The sequence below is a fragment of the Scyliorhinus torazame genome, chromosome 9 (genome assembly GCF_047496885.1).
Source record: "Scyliorhinus torazame isolate Kashiwa2021f chromosome 9, sScyTor2.1, whole genome shotgun sequence".
Taxonomy (NCBI): domain Eukaryota; kingdom Metazoa; phylum Chordata; class Chondrichthyes; order Carcharhiniformes; family Scyliorhinidae; genus Scyliorhinus; species Scyliorhinus torazame.
Genome location: NC_092715.1, coordinates 14,518,520 through 14,535,258, shown reverse-complemented (window position 1 = coordinate 14,535,258; position 16,739 = coordinate 14,518,520). Strand labels below are relative to the sequence as shown.

Genomic DNA, 16,739 nt, shown 5'->3' with positions numbered 1-16,739 from the left:
CTAAAGTGAGAGTTGTGACAGTTCAGTAAGGCAGGAGCTCTTTCTTTCCTCAGAGCAGGAGAGGAGTTTACACAGTGTAGGTGAGAAGGGAGCAGAGTCAGAGGGCAGTAAATGGAGTAACTGACCTTGGGGAAAGACCCGATTGGTAGGGATACATATGGAAATCAGTTAAACTTAATTATCTAAACCAGAGGAAAGAGATTACTGTAATTAGCATTTTACACTGGAGGCAAGGCAGACGAGCTTGGTTTAATACTTGGAACTAGGACATTGCCATTAGAGAGAGACTGGACAGTTGATAGGAATGCAGGACTGGCATGGAAGTATGGAAAGTTTCATGAAGCTTGGGCAACAAGGGATATGGTGACCCTAGTCCAAAAGGGGAAAAAAGGAAGCATTCATAAGGTCTAGAAGGCTGGGAACAGACAAAAGTCTGTGAAAAATAAAGTGGGAAGGAACAGAAGCAAGGAGTCAGGAGGGCTAAAAAGGAGTCACAAAAAAATCCCAATGCTTTTTACATGCATATAAAGAGAAAGAGGATAGCCAGGGAAAGGGTTGGCCCACTCAAGGGAATCTATGCGTGGAGCCAAAATAAATGGAGGTGTACAGAACGGGTACTTTGCATTAATAATATTTATCGTCACAAAGGCTTGCACTGCAATGAAGTTAACACCTGTTCAGGTACAGAGAGGGAGAATTCAGAATATCCAACTCACCCAACAGCACAGGGACCTTTGCTGTTTGTAGTATATATGGAGGAAACTCGGTTCTGAAAGTTGGGGAAATGCAGATAGCGAAAGGAATGAGGATACAGATTGGTTGGAGGCTTGGGTGGAGAGTTGTGAGGTAATGCATTTTGGAAGATCTACACATTAAATGGTAGAACCAAAAGACCATTGGCAGGCAGAGGAATCTGGGTGTACAGGTCCCCGAAAGCAGCAAGCAGGTGAGAAGGTAGTCAAGACAGCATACTTGCTTTTGGTTGGTGCACAGAGTATCAAAATTGTGAAGTTATGCTGCAGCTGTGTAGAACCTTAGGCCACACTTGGAATATAGTGTTGTAATCCTGGTCGCCACACTACCTTTGGAAAGGGTACAGAAGAGGTTCACCAGGATGTTGCCTGGTATTGCAGGTATTAGCCATGAGGAGGTTGGATAAATGGTTTGCTCTCACTGGAACGACATGAGGGGGGCGGGGGCAGCCTGTTAGAAGTCTACAAAAAGGGACATGGACAGAGTGGATCAGAAGCTTTTCCCCAGGTCAATTATTAGGGGCAGTGGTGGTACAAAGAACAGTACAGCACCAGAACAGGTCCTTTGGCCCTCCAAGCCTGCGCCAACTATGCTGCCCAAATCTGGGTCCATATCCTCTATTCCCATCCTAGTCATGTATATGTCAAGATGCCCCTTAAATGTCACTATCGTTCCTGCTTCCACCACCACCTCCGGCAGCAAGTTGCAAAAAAAGAAAAGCCTCATACATCTCCCCTAAACCTTGTCCCTTAAACCTATGCCCCTAGTAATTGACCCCTCTACCCTGGGGAAAAGCCACTATCCACTCTATGCCCCTCATAATTTTGAAGACCTCTATCAGGTCGCCCCTCAACCTCCCTCATTCTAGTGAGAACAACCCAAGTTTATTCAACCGCTCCTCATAGCCAATGCCCTCCATACCAGGCAACATCCTGGTAAATCTCTTCTGCATCCTCTAAAGCCTCCACATCCTTCTGGTAGTGTGGCGACTGTCGTATTGGGTGTTCCGATACACAAACGAACCAACACGGTTGTAGATGGTCCAACTGTTTTATTATTCTGTATAATAACTATTAACTTCTGGCTCTGGTTCGTACTTCACCAGCTGACCTGTGGACCCAGCCCTAGCACTATCTTAGAGAGGCACTTAGCACATGGTGTATGTCTGAGTGGCGCGCTGTGAGCTCTGTGCTCTGAGCTATCTCCTGGTAGAATGAGCAGGAACTGTGGTGTCCCCTGTTTTATAGTGCGTGTGCTCTCACTGGTGATTGGCTGCGATGGGGTGTGTGTGTGGGGGGGGTTGGTCCAACTACCTGTCCATCAGTGTGTGTGATTGCACCATGATATGTTAATGTGGATATCATGACAGCAACCAGAATTGAACTACTCAAGTGTGGCCTAACTTAAGGTTCTATACAGCTGCAACATTACTGGCCAATTCTTATACTCAATGCCCCGGCCAATGAAGGCAAGCATGCCGTATGCCTTCTTGACTACCTTCTCCACCTGTGTTGCCCCTTTCAGTGACCTGTGGACCTGTACTCCTAGATCTCTGACTTTCAATACTCTTGAGGGTTCTACCATTCACTGTATATTCCCTACCTGTATTGGACCTCCCAAAATGCATTACCTCACATTTGTCCGGATTAAACTCCATCTGCCATCTCTCCGCCAAGTCTCCAAACGATCTAAATCCTGCTGTATCCTCTGACCGTCCTCATCGCTATCCGCAATTCCACCAACGTGTCATCCGCAAGCTTATCAGAGCAGTTACATTTTCCTCCAAATCATTTATATATACACATTTTCCTCCAAATCATTATATACACATTTTCCTCCAAATCATTTATATATACACACACTATGAACAAAGGTCCCAGCGATCCCTGCGGAACACTAGCCACAGCCCTCCAATCAGAAAAGCACCCTTCCATTGCTACTCTCTGCCTTCTATGACCTAGCCAGTTCTGTATCCACCTTGCCAGCTCACCTCTGATCCAGTGTGACTTCACCTTTTGTACCAGTCTACCATGAGGGGCCTTGTCAAAGGCCTTACTGAAGACCATATAGACAACATCCACTGCCCTACAATCATCTTTGTGACCTCCTCGAAAAACTTATCAAGTTAGTGAGACACGACCTCCTTCACAAAAATATGCTGCCTCTCACCAATACATCCACTTGCTTCCAAATGAGTAGATCCCGTTTCAAAGCACTCTCTCCAGTAATTTCCCTACCACTGACGCAAGGCTCACCGGCCTGAGTACCCTGGTTACCCTGAAACAAAGAAACATTGGCTATTCACCAGTCCTCCGGGACATCACCTGAAGACTGAGGCTCCAAAGATTTGTCAAGGCCTCAGCAATTTCCTCTAGCCTCCTTCAGTATTCTGGGGTAGATCCCATCAGACCCTGGGGACATCTCCACCTGAATATTTTTCAAGATGCCCAACACCTTGGACTTTTTGGATCACAATGTGACCCAGGCTATCTACACACCGTTTGCCAGACTCCTCGTCCACCAATTCCTTCTCTTTGGTGAATACTGATGGAAAGTATTCATTTAGTACCTCGCCCATTTCCTCTGGCTCCACAGATTCCCTTGCCTATCCTTCAGTGGGCCAACCCTTTCCCTGGCTACCCTCTTGCTTTTTATGTACATGTAAAAAGCATTGGGATTTTCCTTAACCCCATTTGCCAATGGCTGTAGGGGGGCTGTACACAGAAGGTAGTGGGTGCCTGGAACTTGCTGCTGGAGGAGGTGGAAATAGCTACGATAGTGACACTTGAAGGGTTGTCTTGACAAATACCATGACTAGGATGGGAATGGAGGGATATGGACCCCAGAACAGACCCTATTGTGGGAGGTTTTAGGTTAGACTGGCAACATGGTCAGTGCAGACTTTGGCCTGTTGTTGGATTATAGGCCACAAGATGTTATTTGCTGGCCTAGAAAAGGGAGGCAATTAAGATGATCGTAGACAAATTTGTTGAATGGCTGGGTCATTTCCTCATTCCCAAATCATTTCTTGTATTCATCTTTTGACTACCCATTTGGTTTTAAGGCTTGCTGTTCTAGGAATGAGGTTTAAAAAGCTCACTTCCAATGAGCTACAGAAAGCTTTTACAAAAGGCAGTATCATTTCACCACTCATTAATTTAATCTGGTGAAAGTGATATTGGTTGAATTTAGTCGAGTGGTTTATTGATTATGCAAAGCCTCCCCTGTTGACCACCCCTCTTGTTCCCACCAAGACCTCCACATTTGCAAAGAGGAGAATCTGGAGGGCTGTGCAGTTCCGATCAGCAAGAGGCAATTGCAGAGCTCAGCTACTCACCCATTTGTCCAACCCTTCGACTTTTATCTTCAAGGTCTCAAATCTATTCCCCAATTCGGTCCTCTTTTCGGATTTAAAGAGTTAACCATTTCTCAAATGCAGAGCACAATATTTCTCAGCTTCCAACATAGAAACTTTGATCAAAATTTTAAAATTCGCATCTTCAGAGTACGGCTGAACCTCGGAATAGAGTGCAGCTTCTCAGGTGGCAGTTTTCACCCCTCAAGTGTTCGCATTCCCACCCAGGTGCAGAGTGCAATGGAAAATGTTCAGGTAGTTGGGATTGAATGACGACAATTTGGAATGATGCATTGATACGTTTAATAAAAGGAACAGTACAGTACATGTTACATTTGTAGCAGTTATATATAAACAAATGTTCTACATTTCCAGTTTGAGAAGAGTCTGGATGGACGCCAAGGATCAGATAAAAAGCCTGCAGCAGCTGCCAGAATGTTTTACTCGTGACTGCATGGACAAGGGGGGGGTAGCCTCAAGCAATTAGTGATCCTGGAAATCAGTAACCCTGAAAATCTGCACTTTTAAAAAAACCCACAACCACTGGAATAGAGATGCCCATGTTCATGGAGGTAGAATAATTAACTTTTGATACACTGATGTCTGTGGTGCTACCTACAATTTTTGGGTGAATGTTTAGGCCAGGGTGATGTGTAGCTAAGGTCACAAGGACAGGATTAGACAATCATTGTAGGAGACTGCAAAGCCAAAGTATTGGTGCCATGTTCTGATGTGAACTATACAAAAGACATTAAAAACATTTAGTGCACTCATTAGGTGGCCGATTGTGCAGTGCTCGTGTATGGAAAGGATATTTAACTAGCACAGCCACATTGCTCCCACAAGTAAAGTCTATGGTAGAGATGAGATAGAAGTGCTAAAAGTCTTAACCCATGTGATGGGAGTAAGGATCGATAAACCCACGTGATGGGAGTAAGGATCGATAAAGTCAAGCATTTTAGTCTAGGAAGAGTTCATTTGGCATTGTTACCTCATTTTTGCCAAATCTTAAGGTAGACTGGTTTAAAATATAAAAAATGTGCAAAATAGCATTTCTTGGTTTCAATAGGCTCTCCCTAAAAACAAACATTTGCAATTGCTCAAAGTGCTGTCATCCTAGAAAATGCAATGCACAAACTAAATATCCACCACATGCATCCCATCAGGATTAACTCCCAACATTTACAATTAATGATTTTTTACCCAGTTACATGCAGGACCTCTTGGGCAGTGGATTGTGTTCAGTTAAGGCACAGAAGTGAATGACTACCACCATCAGGCTCATCCTTTCTCACACAAATGCCAGAGGGCAGGTTCACAAACTCAAAAAAGGGAGGTCAAAATACCAGGTCATTCTATTACAACAGCAAGTCTGGCAACAGAATTAAATAAAACCCCTTATCGTCCAGCCACTTGGAGTTGGCTTTGATTCTCAAAAGCAAAAAGAGGGTTTGGTGAGCGGAAATAAGATGGTTACTTGGCTGCATAGATCATCCTAGTCACTAGTGAGCTGAATTTAGTCAATACCCATGATGGTTTCACTCATCAACCCTTCAATGCTGCCTGCTGCCTTGGTGGTCAAATCCAGAAGATCAAATTTGGGCTGCCTGCAGAGACAAAAATAATAGTTAACCATCTCAGAAGGAATTAAAACTTCACCAGTTGTTGCAAAATAGTCATCTCCCATCCTTGGAACTGGCCGACCCCAGATGCTGGGTGGTGCCAAAGTTGGTTGCCCCCAAGCAGAGGGTGCAGGTGTGCCTCCAAACGGTGCTGGCTGGCTCCAGACTGCAGCAGGCTGACCAAAGACATTAGGTTGTGGGAAGATTCAACAATGTTCTAGTCGAGACCTTTTGCACAGGTCTCACCTTGCCACTTGGGACGTTTGACTACTCAAGATGAAGATTGGTGAATTTCATGCATAACCACATCCTCTTGTTAAGAGGGCACCAAGTTTCAGATTTGCCAATTAGGACCAGTTATTGGCATTCCCAAATGGATGCCAGGTAATGAAGTTTCAATGGCCAATTCATTCCTGCCTTTCAGAAAACCCAACTTTCTAACCATTAGTTTCAGGCAGCAGTTGCAGAACCTAACTTAACATAAGAACTAGGAACAGGAGTACGCCATCTAGCCTGCTCTGCCATTTAATGAGGTCATGGCTGATCTTTGTGGACTCAGCTCCACTCTCCGGCCCGTACACCATATCCCCAAATTCCTTTATTCTTTAGAAAGGTATCTATCTTTTTCTTAAGGAGACCAAAACTGAACACAATACTCCAGATGCAGCCTCACCAACACCCTATACAATTGCAGCATAACCTCCCTAGTCTTAAACTCCATCCCTCTAGCAATGAAAGACAAAACTCGATTAGCCTTCTTAATCACCTGCACACCAACTTTTTGCAACTCTTACACCAGCACACCCAGGTCCCTCTGCACAGCAGCATGTTTTAACATCTTACTATTTAAATAATAATCCATTCTGCTGTTATTCCTCCCAAAATGGATAGCCTCACACTTGGCAACATTGAATTCCATCTGCCAGACCCTAGCCCATTCACCCAACCTATCCAAATCCTTCTGCAGACTTCCGGTATCCTCTGCACTTTTTGCTTTACCACTCCTTAGTGTAGTCTGCAAGCTTTGCCACATTGCACTTGGTCCCCAACTCCAAATCGTCTATGTAAATTGTGAACAACTGCAGGCCCAACACTGATCCTTGAGGGACCCCACTAGTTACATGTTGCCAACCAGAGAAACACCCATTTATCCCCACTCTTTGCTTTGTTAGTTAACCAATCCTCTACCCATGCTACCACTTTACCCTCAATACCATGCATCTTTAGTTTATGCAGCAACCTTGTGTGGCACCTTGTCAAAAGCTTTCTGGAAATCCACATCTACCATATCCATTGGCTCCCCGTTATCTACGGCACTGGTAACAGCCTCAATTCTACCAAACTAGTCAGACACGACCTACCCTTTGTGAACCCATGCTGCGTCTGCCCAATGGGACAATTTCCCTCCAGGTGCCCCGCTATTTCCTCCTTAATGATAATTCCAGCATTTTCCCTACTACCGAAGTTAAGCTTGCCGGCCTATAATTACCCACTTTCTGCCAACCTCCTTTTTTAAACAGTGGTGTCACGTTTGCTAATTTCCAATCCGCTGGGACCACCCCAGAGTCCAGTGAATTTTGGTAAATTCTCACTAGTGCATTTGCAATTTCCCTAGCCATCTCTTTTAGCACTCTGGGATGCATTCCATCAGGGCCAGGAGACTGGTCTACCTTTAGCCCCATTAGCTCGCCCAATACTGCCTCCAGTGATTAATCATCAAGGTCCTCACCTATCATATCCTTATTTCCATCAGTCACTGGCATGTTATTTGTGTCTTCCACTGTGAAGACCGATCCAAAAAACCTGTTCAGCTCCTCAGCCACTAGTTTGATTTGAGAGGTGGTTACTTCGGAGGATGCACTTGGACCAGTTATGACGGTACCCGGTGTAAATAGTATCACTGCAATGGAAACATGACCCAGGTGTTCCTAACTTATGACCCATGTTTCACACTGACCTAGCCAGTGAAGTCCACCCCCGTTTTAAAAGAAACAGCCCATCTTTGATGTTACAAATCACAGGAGCAGCTATACTTACCATGTAGAGAACGTTACGCAAATGGGTTGCCGAAGGGATCGCCAAAAGGATCTGATGGTGGTTGTTGAGCAGGAACAGCCTAAAAGAAACAACATTTTGCAGTCATCTGTAGACCACTCAAAAACCAAACACGGCTGCTGGTATAGAGTTGGATACCAGAGACATTGCTGACACATTTATAGCTAGATTCACATTGATAACAGTAACAGTTCAAATGAAGAGTCAACCACATTTGTTGTGGGTCTGAAATGAAAATCGCTTATTGTCACAAGTCGGCTTCAAATGAAGTTATGGTGAAAAGCCCCTAGTCGCCACATTCCGGCGCCTGTTCGGGGAGGCTGGTACGGGAATTGAACTGTGCTGCTGGCCTGCTTTAAAAGCCAGCGATTTAGCCCTGTGCACTAAGTGAGGGTAGACTTCCTGCCCTAAAAAAAAGGAACTTAGTGAACTAAACAGATCAATAATGGTTTCATTTTTATATTCTTTTGTCCCCCCCAAATTTCACCATCTGCTGTGGGGGGCTTGGAACCCAGGTCCCCAGAGCATTAATTGTGGTTTCAAATTTGACATGGTTGGCCATGGGAGAAAAAGTTACCATGTCTCTGCAGACATTAAACTCTGTACTGAAGCATTACTAACTAATCACACCGTCCACAAGCCAACAAAACAGTTTATACTCACTGGTGCTGGGGGAACGATAAATGGATCGCCCATAGTGTCAAATGGATTCGGTGTTGATGCACCTGCACTCTGTCGAGGTGCTGCTGTTGGAGCATCTACAGAAAAAAAAAAGACACCGGAGTCGGCTCAAATTGTAGATACTCAAATGTCAAGTGGAGCATGACATTGGATCCTGCACCAACCTCTTCCCACAATTCCATTGAGAAGTTTCACTCCCACCTTTTTAAAGACGAAATGCAGAAACCTCCACAACCCAAATTCCTCCCGAACACCGTTGCGTGGCTATATATCCCAATTCCTCCCAAACAGTTGCTTGGCTATATATCCCAATTCCTCCCAACACCATTGCTTGGCTATATATATCCCAACCTGCATCACATGCTCCCTGGATGCTGCTCCTTCCTATTCAAGGAAATCTCACCACCACACGTTTACCCCTTCAACAGCTCAATGCCTCTGTAGCAAGTGGGCCAGTGTTACCAGCATTTCCTGGGACCCAACTAGGAGCGCAACATTCGGTTAAGCCCATATTTACTTACTCTGTAATGACAAGGTGTCAATGAAACATTAGTGAATCTGGAGAGTGTGGCTGGGGAGGAGTTAAAGACCCCACTGAAGTGCATAAAAGCTCAGGGCAAGCAATTAGTGCACCCTAGATAAGCCTCAATAAAAGATTACCATTCGTCACTACAGAGGAGATTTGATTGATGTCAAAGTCATCATGATCAGCAGTGTCCTGGGCAACACCCACTTTACTAGTGAAATACTGGCCAAAAGCTCCGGAGGCCCCAGGGACTGCAGATTGCTCACCCTTCCGAGCAGGAATAGCTGGGGGCTTGGCAATCTGGAAGTCTTTGAACAGCTCCTTGACACTCTTCTTGTCTTTGTCTCCCAGTGGGTCCAGGGCGGTAAAGGCATTGCTTTGTGGCTTGGCTGCCTCCTGAGGTGTAGGTCGTGGCGGTGGTTGAGGTGGGGACAGCGAGGTCCCAGCTAAGGTCAGACCAATAGGAAGGGATGGTGCAAATGGATTGGATCCAAAAGGGTTGACCTGAGGAACTGGCTGACCCCAGACGCTGGGCGGTGCCAAAGTTGGTTGCCCCCAAGCAGAGGGTGCGGATGTGGCTCCAAATGGTGCTGGTTGGCTCCAGACTGCAGCTGGCTGACCAAAGACATTAGGTTGTGGGCCAAGTATTAGCCTTGGAGGCATGGAGCCAGGTTGAGAGAGTACTGGAGCTGGTCCCCATGGTGTAGCCTGCGAAGGTGCAGATAAACCTAGAAGATAAGAAAGGACTGAAAAATTTGTACTTCAATTCAATAAAGAATGATAGCTAACCAAACATGTCAAAAATGGGAGAACCCCTGATTTTAGGGGGAATTTCACCCACACCGAGACCAACATGGCTGCCCAAAAACTGGGCAACCATGGCCCATCAGGGAATGAGTTGAAACAATGCAAGACATCCTTTCAATACAATTGGACACATGATAATATATTCACTTGCTGCCAAAGGGACAATTAAAGTCAGGGAAGCCATGGAGCAAGAATCTAGCTCAGGAAGTCAGAGCTCCTACTGTGGGTAACAAGCATCTCATGTGAAGAAAAGAAAGCATATCTGCAGGTAGAGGGGGCAATAGCTACTCGAGAAGGCATATACTGCAGTAAGGCCAAAGATGTCCCAGGTCTATAAAAGCAGCACCAACACTATAAAATGGTTAAGATCGTTACAGAGTCCTACCTGGGCTGACCCGTGTAGATGGTGCATTGAATAGATCAAGAGGATAGCCATGAGCAGCTTGGGCTGGAGGCAGAGTTGTTGCTGAAACAAGTGGACTGGATCCAAAGTTATCACTTGCCAACTAAGGGAACATAGGAACAAATTACATTGAAAGTTCAAACTACCTGGTATCATGCACAAAACCAATTGCTCAAATATCAGGGAGTGACACCAGTGGTGTCTGGATTTGGACCCTTTCTTCCCAAGTAGCCAGATTCACCTTCAGGGGACCCAAATATATTTATATAGGGAGCAGGGGACCCAAATTCAGTGTCCCTCAACAGACTTGGAATAGATCTGCCCCAAACCTAGAGCATCACCAAAACCAGAAAATTCAATGATGATCTTGGGGAAGGTTTGGGTTAACCAAAGCCAAACATTCATTGCATACAAAGTCAGAATAGGTGCACTCCAGTATTTTGTAATGTATTCCCCCAATTAAGGGGCAAGTTAGCATGGCCAATCCACCTACCCAGCATATCTTTGGGTTGTTTTTTTTTTGGGGGGGGGGGGGGGGGCAAGACCCTCACAGATATGGGGGTGCTAGAGTGTTTTAACTAGATTACATTTGCTATAATTTAATTCCCTCCCAGGGTCTAGACTTCTGAGGCAGGGTTCAGAGTTAAAGGTTAGTAATTTAAAACGGTTAGACATTAGATTATTTTTCTTCACCTGAAGGTTGCGCCTGCCTCGTCCGCCTTTTGTGCTTTGTGGTGGAGGGGACAATAAAACAGAGTCAAGGGTCTGCATCAGGAGAGAATCCATTTGCTTGTTGGCAGCACTTTGAACGTCTAGTTTTAACCCATTGGGTGCTGGTGGTGCAACACCAGTGATTTCAGCAAAAGGGACAGGTGCTGGTTGGCCAACAGAATCAGTTGTCTCCTGGCCTAGTAATCCATTCAATGACCAGGAATTAGAGTCAACTTTTGAGCTGGCGACAACCTGACTAGAAAGTTGGTCAAGGTGATCTCCACTCTGGGTACCATTGGCCGACTGGTCACCTAGAAGAGCTCCATCTCTCTGATTGGAAGGTTTTACAGAATCAACTGATTGAGAAGGTGCTGATTGGTCAAGTTCAGAAAAAGGATCATTCTGGAAAGGATTGGGATCAGGTTCAGGAAAGAAGTTGAGGGAGGAAGCATTGGTCTCTTCAGGAAATGGTTTGCGTTTTGCACAGGTGTTCAAGGGGTCCATTTCAGGAGAGGAGAGATCCAGCAAGTAATCGCCATTATTTGCCTAATCATTTGATAGAAAAAAAAAGTCAAAATTTAATCAAAGAACCAATATCAGGATGCAAAAATCAACGGTAGCACAACATAAATAGCCACAACCAATTCCTAAACAGGCAACATTTAAGCAGAGGCTTTTAGGTACAGAAACTAATTTATCCTCAGCCATTTGAATTCTTCTGGATTAGTTAGTGAAGTAATTTTGTCAGACCATTTTAAAATGGATCTAGAATTCCACAGGTTGTGAATCTTGGAATGACTTGGACAGGGAATAGGGAGGATTGGGAAAAGTTGGAATGGTTCAACTGCTTGAGGGGCTGCAGACCCTAGTGTATGGCGCAGCACAAGATCAGAGGTAGAGAGGTATAAAGGCCGAGGAGATGGTTCCAGGTAATGTCCTGCAAGTCACAATTCCAATTGCCTCAAGAGTACTTACCGTTCAAGATCCAAGTTCCCCCTCAATTCTAGACTTATACCAAGTTTGTCACACTTGGATTCTGGGTGAAGGGCAAAGCCCTTTCAAGATAGTGACTGAATGTGGCCAGTTAGGTACATCTACCTACAACTGGAATGGTGCAACTTGTGGCCTAGTAAGTTAGGCTTTTAACTATTCCCCTCAACAGCACCGAGGTCTTCTATTTTTGCAATGAATGGAAATCATACATGGATCTTTAACCCCCATGGCTACAAACAGCTGTGGGAAGAGATCTGTGGAGTCCTGTCTAGCAGACTAGCCACTCTACTCTTGGTCAGAGACCATCCCACGAGAGGGAAACATCCCTGAAGAATCCTATATGTGCAAGATTACCTCTCCTTCTAAATTCCAATGGAGTCCCAACCGGTTGTACTCAAGATGCGCACGCCCCCCCCCCCCCCCCCCCCCAAACCTCCTAGTGAGCCTTCGCCACCAGAGTGCAGACCCCCAGATGTGGTCTCACCACGACAGTTGCAGCAGGAGGATTTTAACCTTCCCGATTACCTGCTGCACTCCCAGACCCTTTGTTGCAGCTTTCCTACATTAGTGCTCTTTTGCTCTTTCCCAAAATGAACTTGGACACAACATTCCACACCAACACCAGCCCCCAGTCCTGCCCAGGGTGGAACCAATTCCTTAGAACTAGTCGCTTCTGTAGTGCATTGATCTGGAATGCTATTAATTTGGAGAAAAGAAAAGTCAGCTTGTCCCATGAACATGGGCTTCAGCTATTTTGAATAGAGAATAACCTGGGGCTGTGGATAAGTTTCAACAGTTACATGTTGTTACAGAAGTGTAATTGGTTGCAGGTCAATTAGCAATATTCACCTAAAGAACTGTCAGGAACCCAGCACATGCACCTAATTACAGGTCTGGCTGACCATCAACCACACCACGTTTACCTTGGCTGCACAATCTTGGCATTTTCAAAACCTAAGTAATGGGTGCCAATTATAATTCAACCCAATGCCAGCAACAAATTCTGCACACCTGTGGTGGCCAATTATATAAATGGGACGTGGTTGTCACTAGCTAGGCCAGCCTTTTTATTGCCCATCCCCAAAGGGAGAGACCACTTCTTGAACCATTGCAGCAGTGTAGATGCACCAAGTGCAGTTGAAGGAGCTCCAGGATTTTTACCCAGTGACAGAAAGGATGGCGATTCAGGGATGGGATACAGGGATAGAGTGGGGCTTGCAGGGATAGAGTTCCCTGCATTTGTCCTTCTATAATGGTAAAAGGTCACTGTTTTAGTAGTGCATCTAATAATAAGGCTTACATTGCAAAGAAGTTACTGTGAAAATCCCCTAGTCACCACAGCAGCACCTGCTTGGGTACACCAATTCAGAATGTCCAATTCACCCAACAGCACGTCTTTCAGGACTTGGGAGGAAACCGGAGCACCCGGAGGAAGTGTAGGCGCACAGAATGACCCAAGCTGGGAATCGAACCTGGAACCCTGGAGCTGTAAAGCAACAATGCCAACCACTGTGCCACCCTAATTGGCACAATCAGTGGTGGAGGAATTGGATAGGTGTTAAACAAGCAGCCTGCTTGGTGAACCTTCTCATTTTATCTGGAACGGCACTTATCCAGGCAAGTGGCAAGTATTCCATCACACCCCTGATGATGGTGGTTACTCATGGTGGTTTCTGGTCAATGATAACCCCCAGGATGTTCATGGGTGAAGGATTTAGGCAATGATAATGCCGATTGATGTCAAGGGGTATAGATTCTCATTGGAGCTGGCCTGAACGTTACTTACCACATACAGGCCGCATGTGTACAGAGTATCAGCTGCAAATGGTCCTGATCATTTAAAAATAGCAACCATAACAGCATGGCAGGGGGAAGGTCATTGTTGAGCAGTTTGGGTGAAAACCCTCCGAACTCTGCAGGGATGTCCTGGACCAGATGCACCTGCAGCAGGCAGGTCGGCCAGGAAGAGATCAATTGTTTTCCACCCAATCTAGTTGGTTCTTCCCTTCTACTTTAGAGCCAGCCTAGTTCTTTAGGAACAGATAGCTGGGTCAGTAGCAGGAGGTTTCCTTGATGCCATGAAACACATGGGGGCCAGGGTTCATGTTGAGAACTCCAGGTCTCAAGTTTGACTGATAATGTGATCCTGCAATACAGTGAACTGTGCAAGTGTCCAGCTGGAGGAATTCGATTGCTGGTATGTTTTCCCTTGGAAAAGTTCTACTAAAATTCCCATTTCCACTGTCAATATTTTCCATTTAGGTTAGGTAGAGTCCCAAATTCACTGGCATCAAATAGACATGCCCAGCGTCAAATGTCAATTGACCATGGTCAGTGATCATTCTCAAAACTAGGTCCAACTATAGAAGATTTCTGCCAGACCAATCAATACACAGGTTGTAATGCTTACCGCTGGGCTATGGATATCGGGTGGTGTAGACATATCGCCAAACAGCTGCATCTGGTCAATACCCTGTTTAAGAACAATCAAAAGATAAAGCTGGTTTCAGGAGCAGGGTAGAAATTGCCAATGCAAGGCCCATCACATTGCCCATAATCCCTACCCCATAACAATCCGGAGACTATATCACAAATTCAGAATCCCACTAGGAGCACTACATTGTCAGAGGTTCAGTGTCACTCAAGGTCATTTTCCTGGTCCATCTGCCCCTCTTCTTCTCCCCCCACATAGATGTCAGAGAATAGCCCATCTAGCTCCCCTTACCATCCTGGTACATTTGTATGCTGTAGTTTAACCAATTGACCAACAGACTCTAATGGTGAATCCACCCAAGCATTGTGCAGAGTGTCAACATCAAGATGTTCACTTACATTTTTAATTTGAGATACCTGGTCATCAAAATTCAGCAATGGACTACCATTCTGAGGAGTAAAATAAACAGATATTTAGGTACAATTAACAATTAGGTACAACCTTCCACAGACAATGTGTGTTTTAGGGACTAATTGATTCTCCCATGGGATCAGAAATTAATCATGGACCGCCCCTCTGATAGTCAAACCTGAGAGCACAATATGGAGGTAGATACAAGGGTGAGTTAGATGGGAGATGATTAAGACTATCCCCACTCCCTCTAGAAGCCCAAATCTGCTGCTTCAACTCTGCAGAAATTTTTATCCAAAATTCAACCAACCAGATAATAGTGCAGTGATCTCACCTCAGTGGGTTCACCATCACCCTGCGAAAGGCAGAAAGAGTTCAGTTAGTGCGGACAGACTGTATTAAAACCTAGTTAACAATAGTCACATTTATTTGTACACCCGAATGTTTTAATTTTCCTGGCAGGGAAACGGGACAATCTAGTCAGTTTGAGGAGCACTAAGATTTTGCAAGGGAGGCAAATACCAATTGAATGGCTGCACAAGATCAAAAAGCGGAATTAGCCCAAGTCAGAACTTGGATCCAATCGCCTTCAAGTGAGGAAACTTCCCCCTCAGACCAGAAACCTCCCCAGACCGAAACCAAGAGGTTGGGGAAGAAACTGGATTTTAAGACAAACTGGATTCTGAAAGACCAAAAACAAGTGTCCCAAACATGCAGGAATTGGACTTTATAATTATTCACAATTTGGAATCTGGGCAAGATTGATGACAACACATTATGCCCTTTATTTCAAATCGATGATCCAGTGGATCAGTCAGGATTAATTGCTCAACAGGTTATTTAGGGACCTCTTTGGACACCTTAGTTGGGTGGGGTTACTGGGTTATGGGGATAGGGTGGAGGTGTTGACCTTGGTTTGGGTACTCTTTCCAAGAGCCGGTGCAGACTCGATGGGCCGAATGGCCTCCTTCTGCACTGTAAATTCTATGAAAACCCTCACCTATGAAACCTTAGCCACTACTATGTCGCCCTGTGCCCTTGTGTTCTTCTCATGCTCGCGTGTTCAGGACAGCCTAGTCACATACATCGGAGGCAGAAGGAGGCCATTCAGCTCAGAGTCTGCTCTGGCCCTTGGGAAGAGAACTTAGCCCACAGCTCCACCATATCTCCGTAACCCCACCAACCCAAGGGCAATTGATTATGGCCAATCCACCTAACCTGCACATCTTTGGACTGTGGGAGGAAACCAGAGCACCCGGAGGAAACCCACGCACACACGGGGAGAATTCAGACTCCAGACAGTGACCCAAGCCAGGAATTGAACCTGGGACCCGTGAAGCAACTGTGCTACCGTGCCTCTGGTGTTTCCTTACTTTTGGCTGATGCTCAGCATCCTCTTTTTTCTTCAAGTTGTATATCAATTGAAAAAGATCCTTCAGATCCACAACTAGTGCCTCAGCCTGAAAAATGACAAAAACAAATTAAATGCTCCATTTATTTTTACAAAAAGGTGAACAGAGACTGGAAAAGGCCATTCATTATGATCACGATTAAGACCCTGCCCCATCTCCTTTTCACCCCAAGACCATCTAATGCCTTCCTGAAAGAGCACAATGTTTTGGTTTCAACTACTGAGGTAGCGTTTTCCACAAATTCATCACTCTGGGTGAAAGAAATCTCCCCCCATCCCTAAAATGGTTTACCCCTCATTTGCAGAAGGGTGATCCTGCCAGTTTGCAATCCCTCCAAATTCCAATGAATACATTCCTAGCCAACTTGGTCCCACCATCCCAGGAATGAGCCGGGTAAACCTTCGCTGCTCCCTCCATAGCAAGAACATCCTTCCTCAGATAAGGACACCAAAATTGGCCTCAATACTCCAGGTGTGGCCTCAGTTTTACAGTCAAGTGCAGAAAGCTCAAGCTCACCAAAACAATAAACACTACACCCCTGTATGCTTCACCCGATGCCAGTGTCCATGTATTTAC

At 45.3% G+C, this 16,739-nt stretch overlaps 1 protein-coding gene across 5 annotated transcripts in view; it reads right to left on the bottom strand.

The window, feature by feature from the left end:
• Positions 1-4,394: 4,394 nt before the first annotated feature.
• dab2 (DAB adaptor protein 2) overlaps positions 4,395-16,739 on the bottom strand; it is a 51,846-nt gene continuing 39,501 nt past the window's right edge. For 3 of the 5 annotated variants that reach the window (XM_072515611.1, XM_072515610.1, XM_072515609.1), the window contains exons 6-15: positions 16,125-16,211; positions 15,086-15,106; positions 14,739-14,789; positions 14,317-14,379; positions 10,896-11,459; positions 10,185-10,305; positions 9,127-9,720; positions 8,449-8,543; positions 7,768-7,846; positions 4,395-5,715 (exon numbers count right to left, since the gene is read on the bottom strand). In XM_072515611.1, the coding sequence (XP_072371712.1) occupies positions 7,781-7,846; positions 8,449-8,543; positions 9,127-9,720; positions 10,185-10,305; positions 10,896-11,459; positions 14,317-14,379; positions 14,739-14,789; positions 15,086-15,106; positions 16,125-16,211 (1,662 nt within the window). In that variant the 3' untranslated portion in view covers positions 4,395-5,715; positions 7,768-7,780. The remainder of the gene's footprint in view (positions 5,716-7,767; positions 7,847-8,448; positions 8,544-9,126; positions 9,721-10,184; positions 10,306-10,895; positions 11,460-14,316; positions 14,380-14,738; positions 14,790-15,085; positions 15,107-16,124; positions 16,212-16,739) is intronic. The other 2 variants (XM_072515612.1, XM_072515613.1) reach the window with 2 other exon arrangements.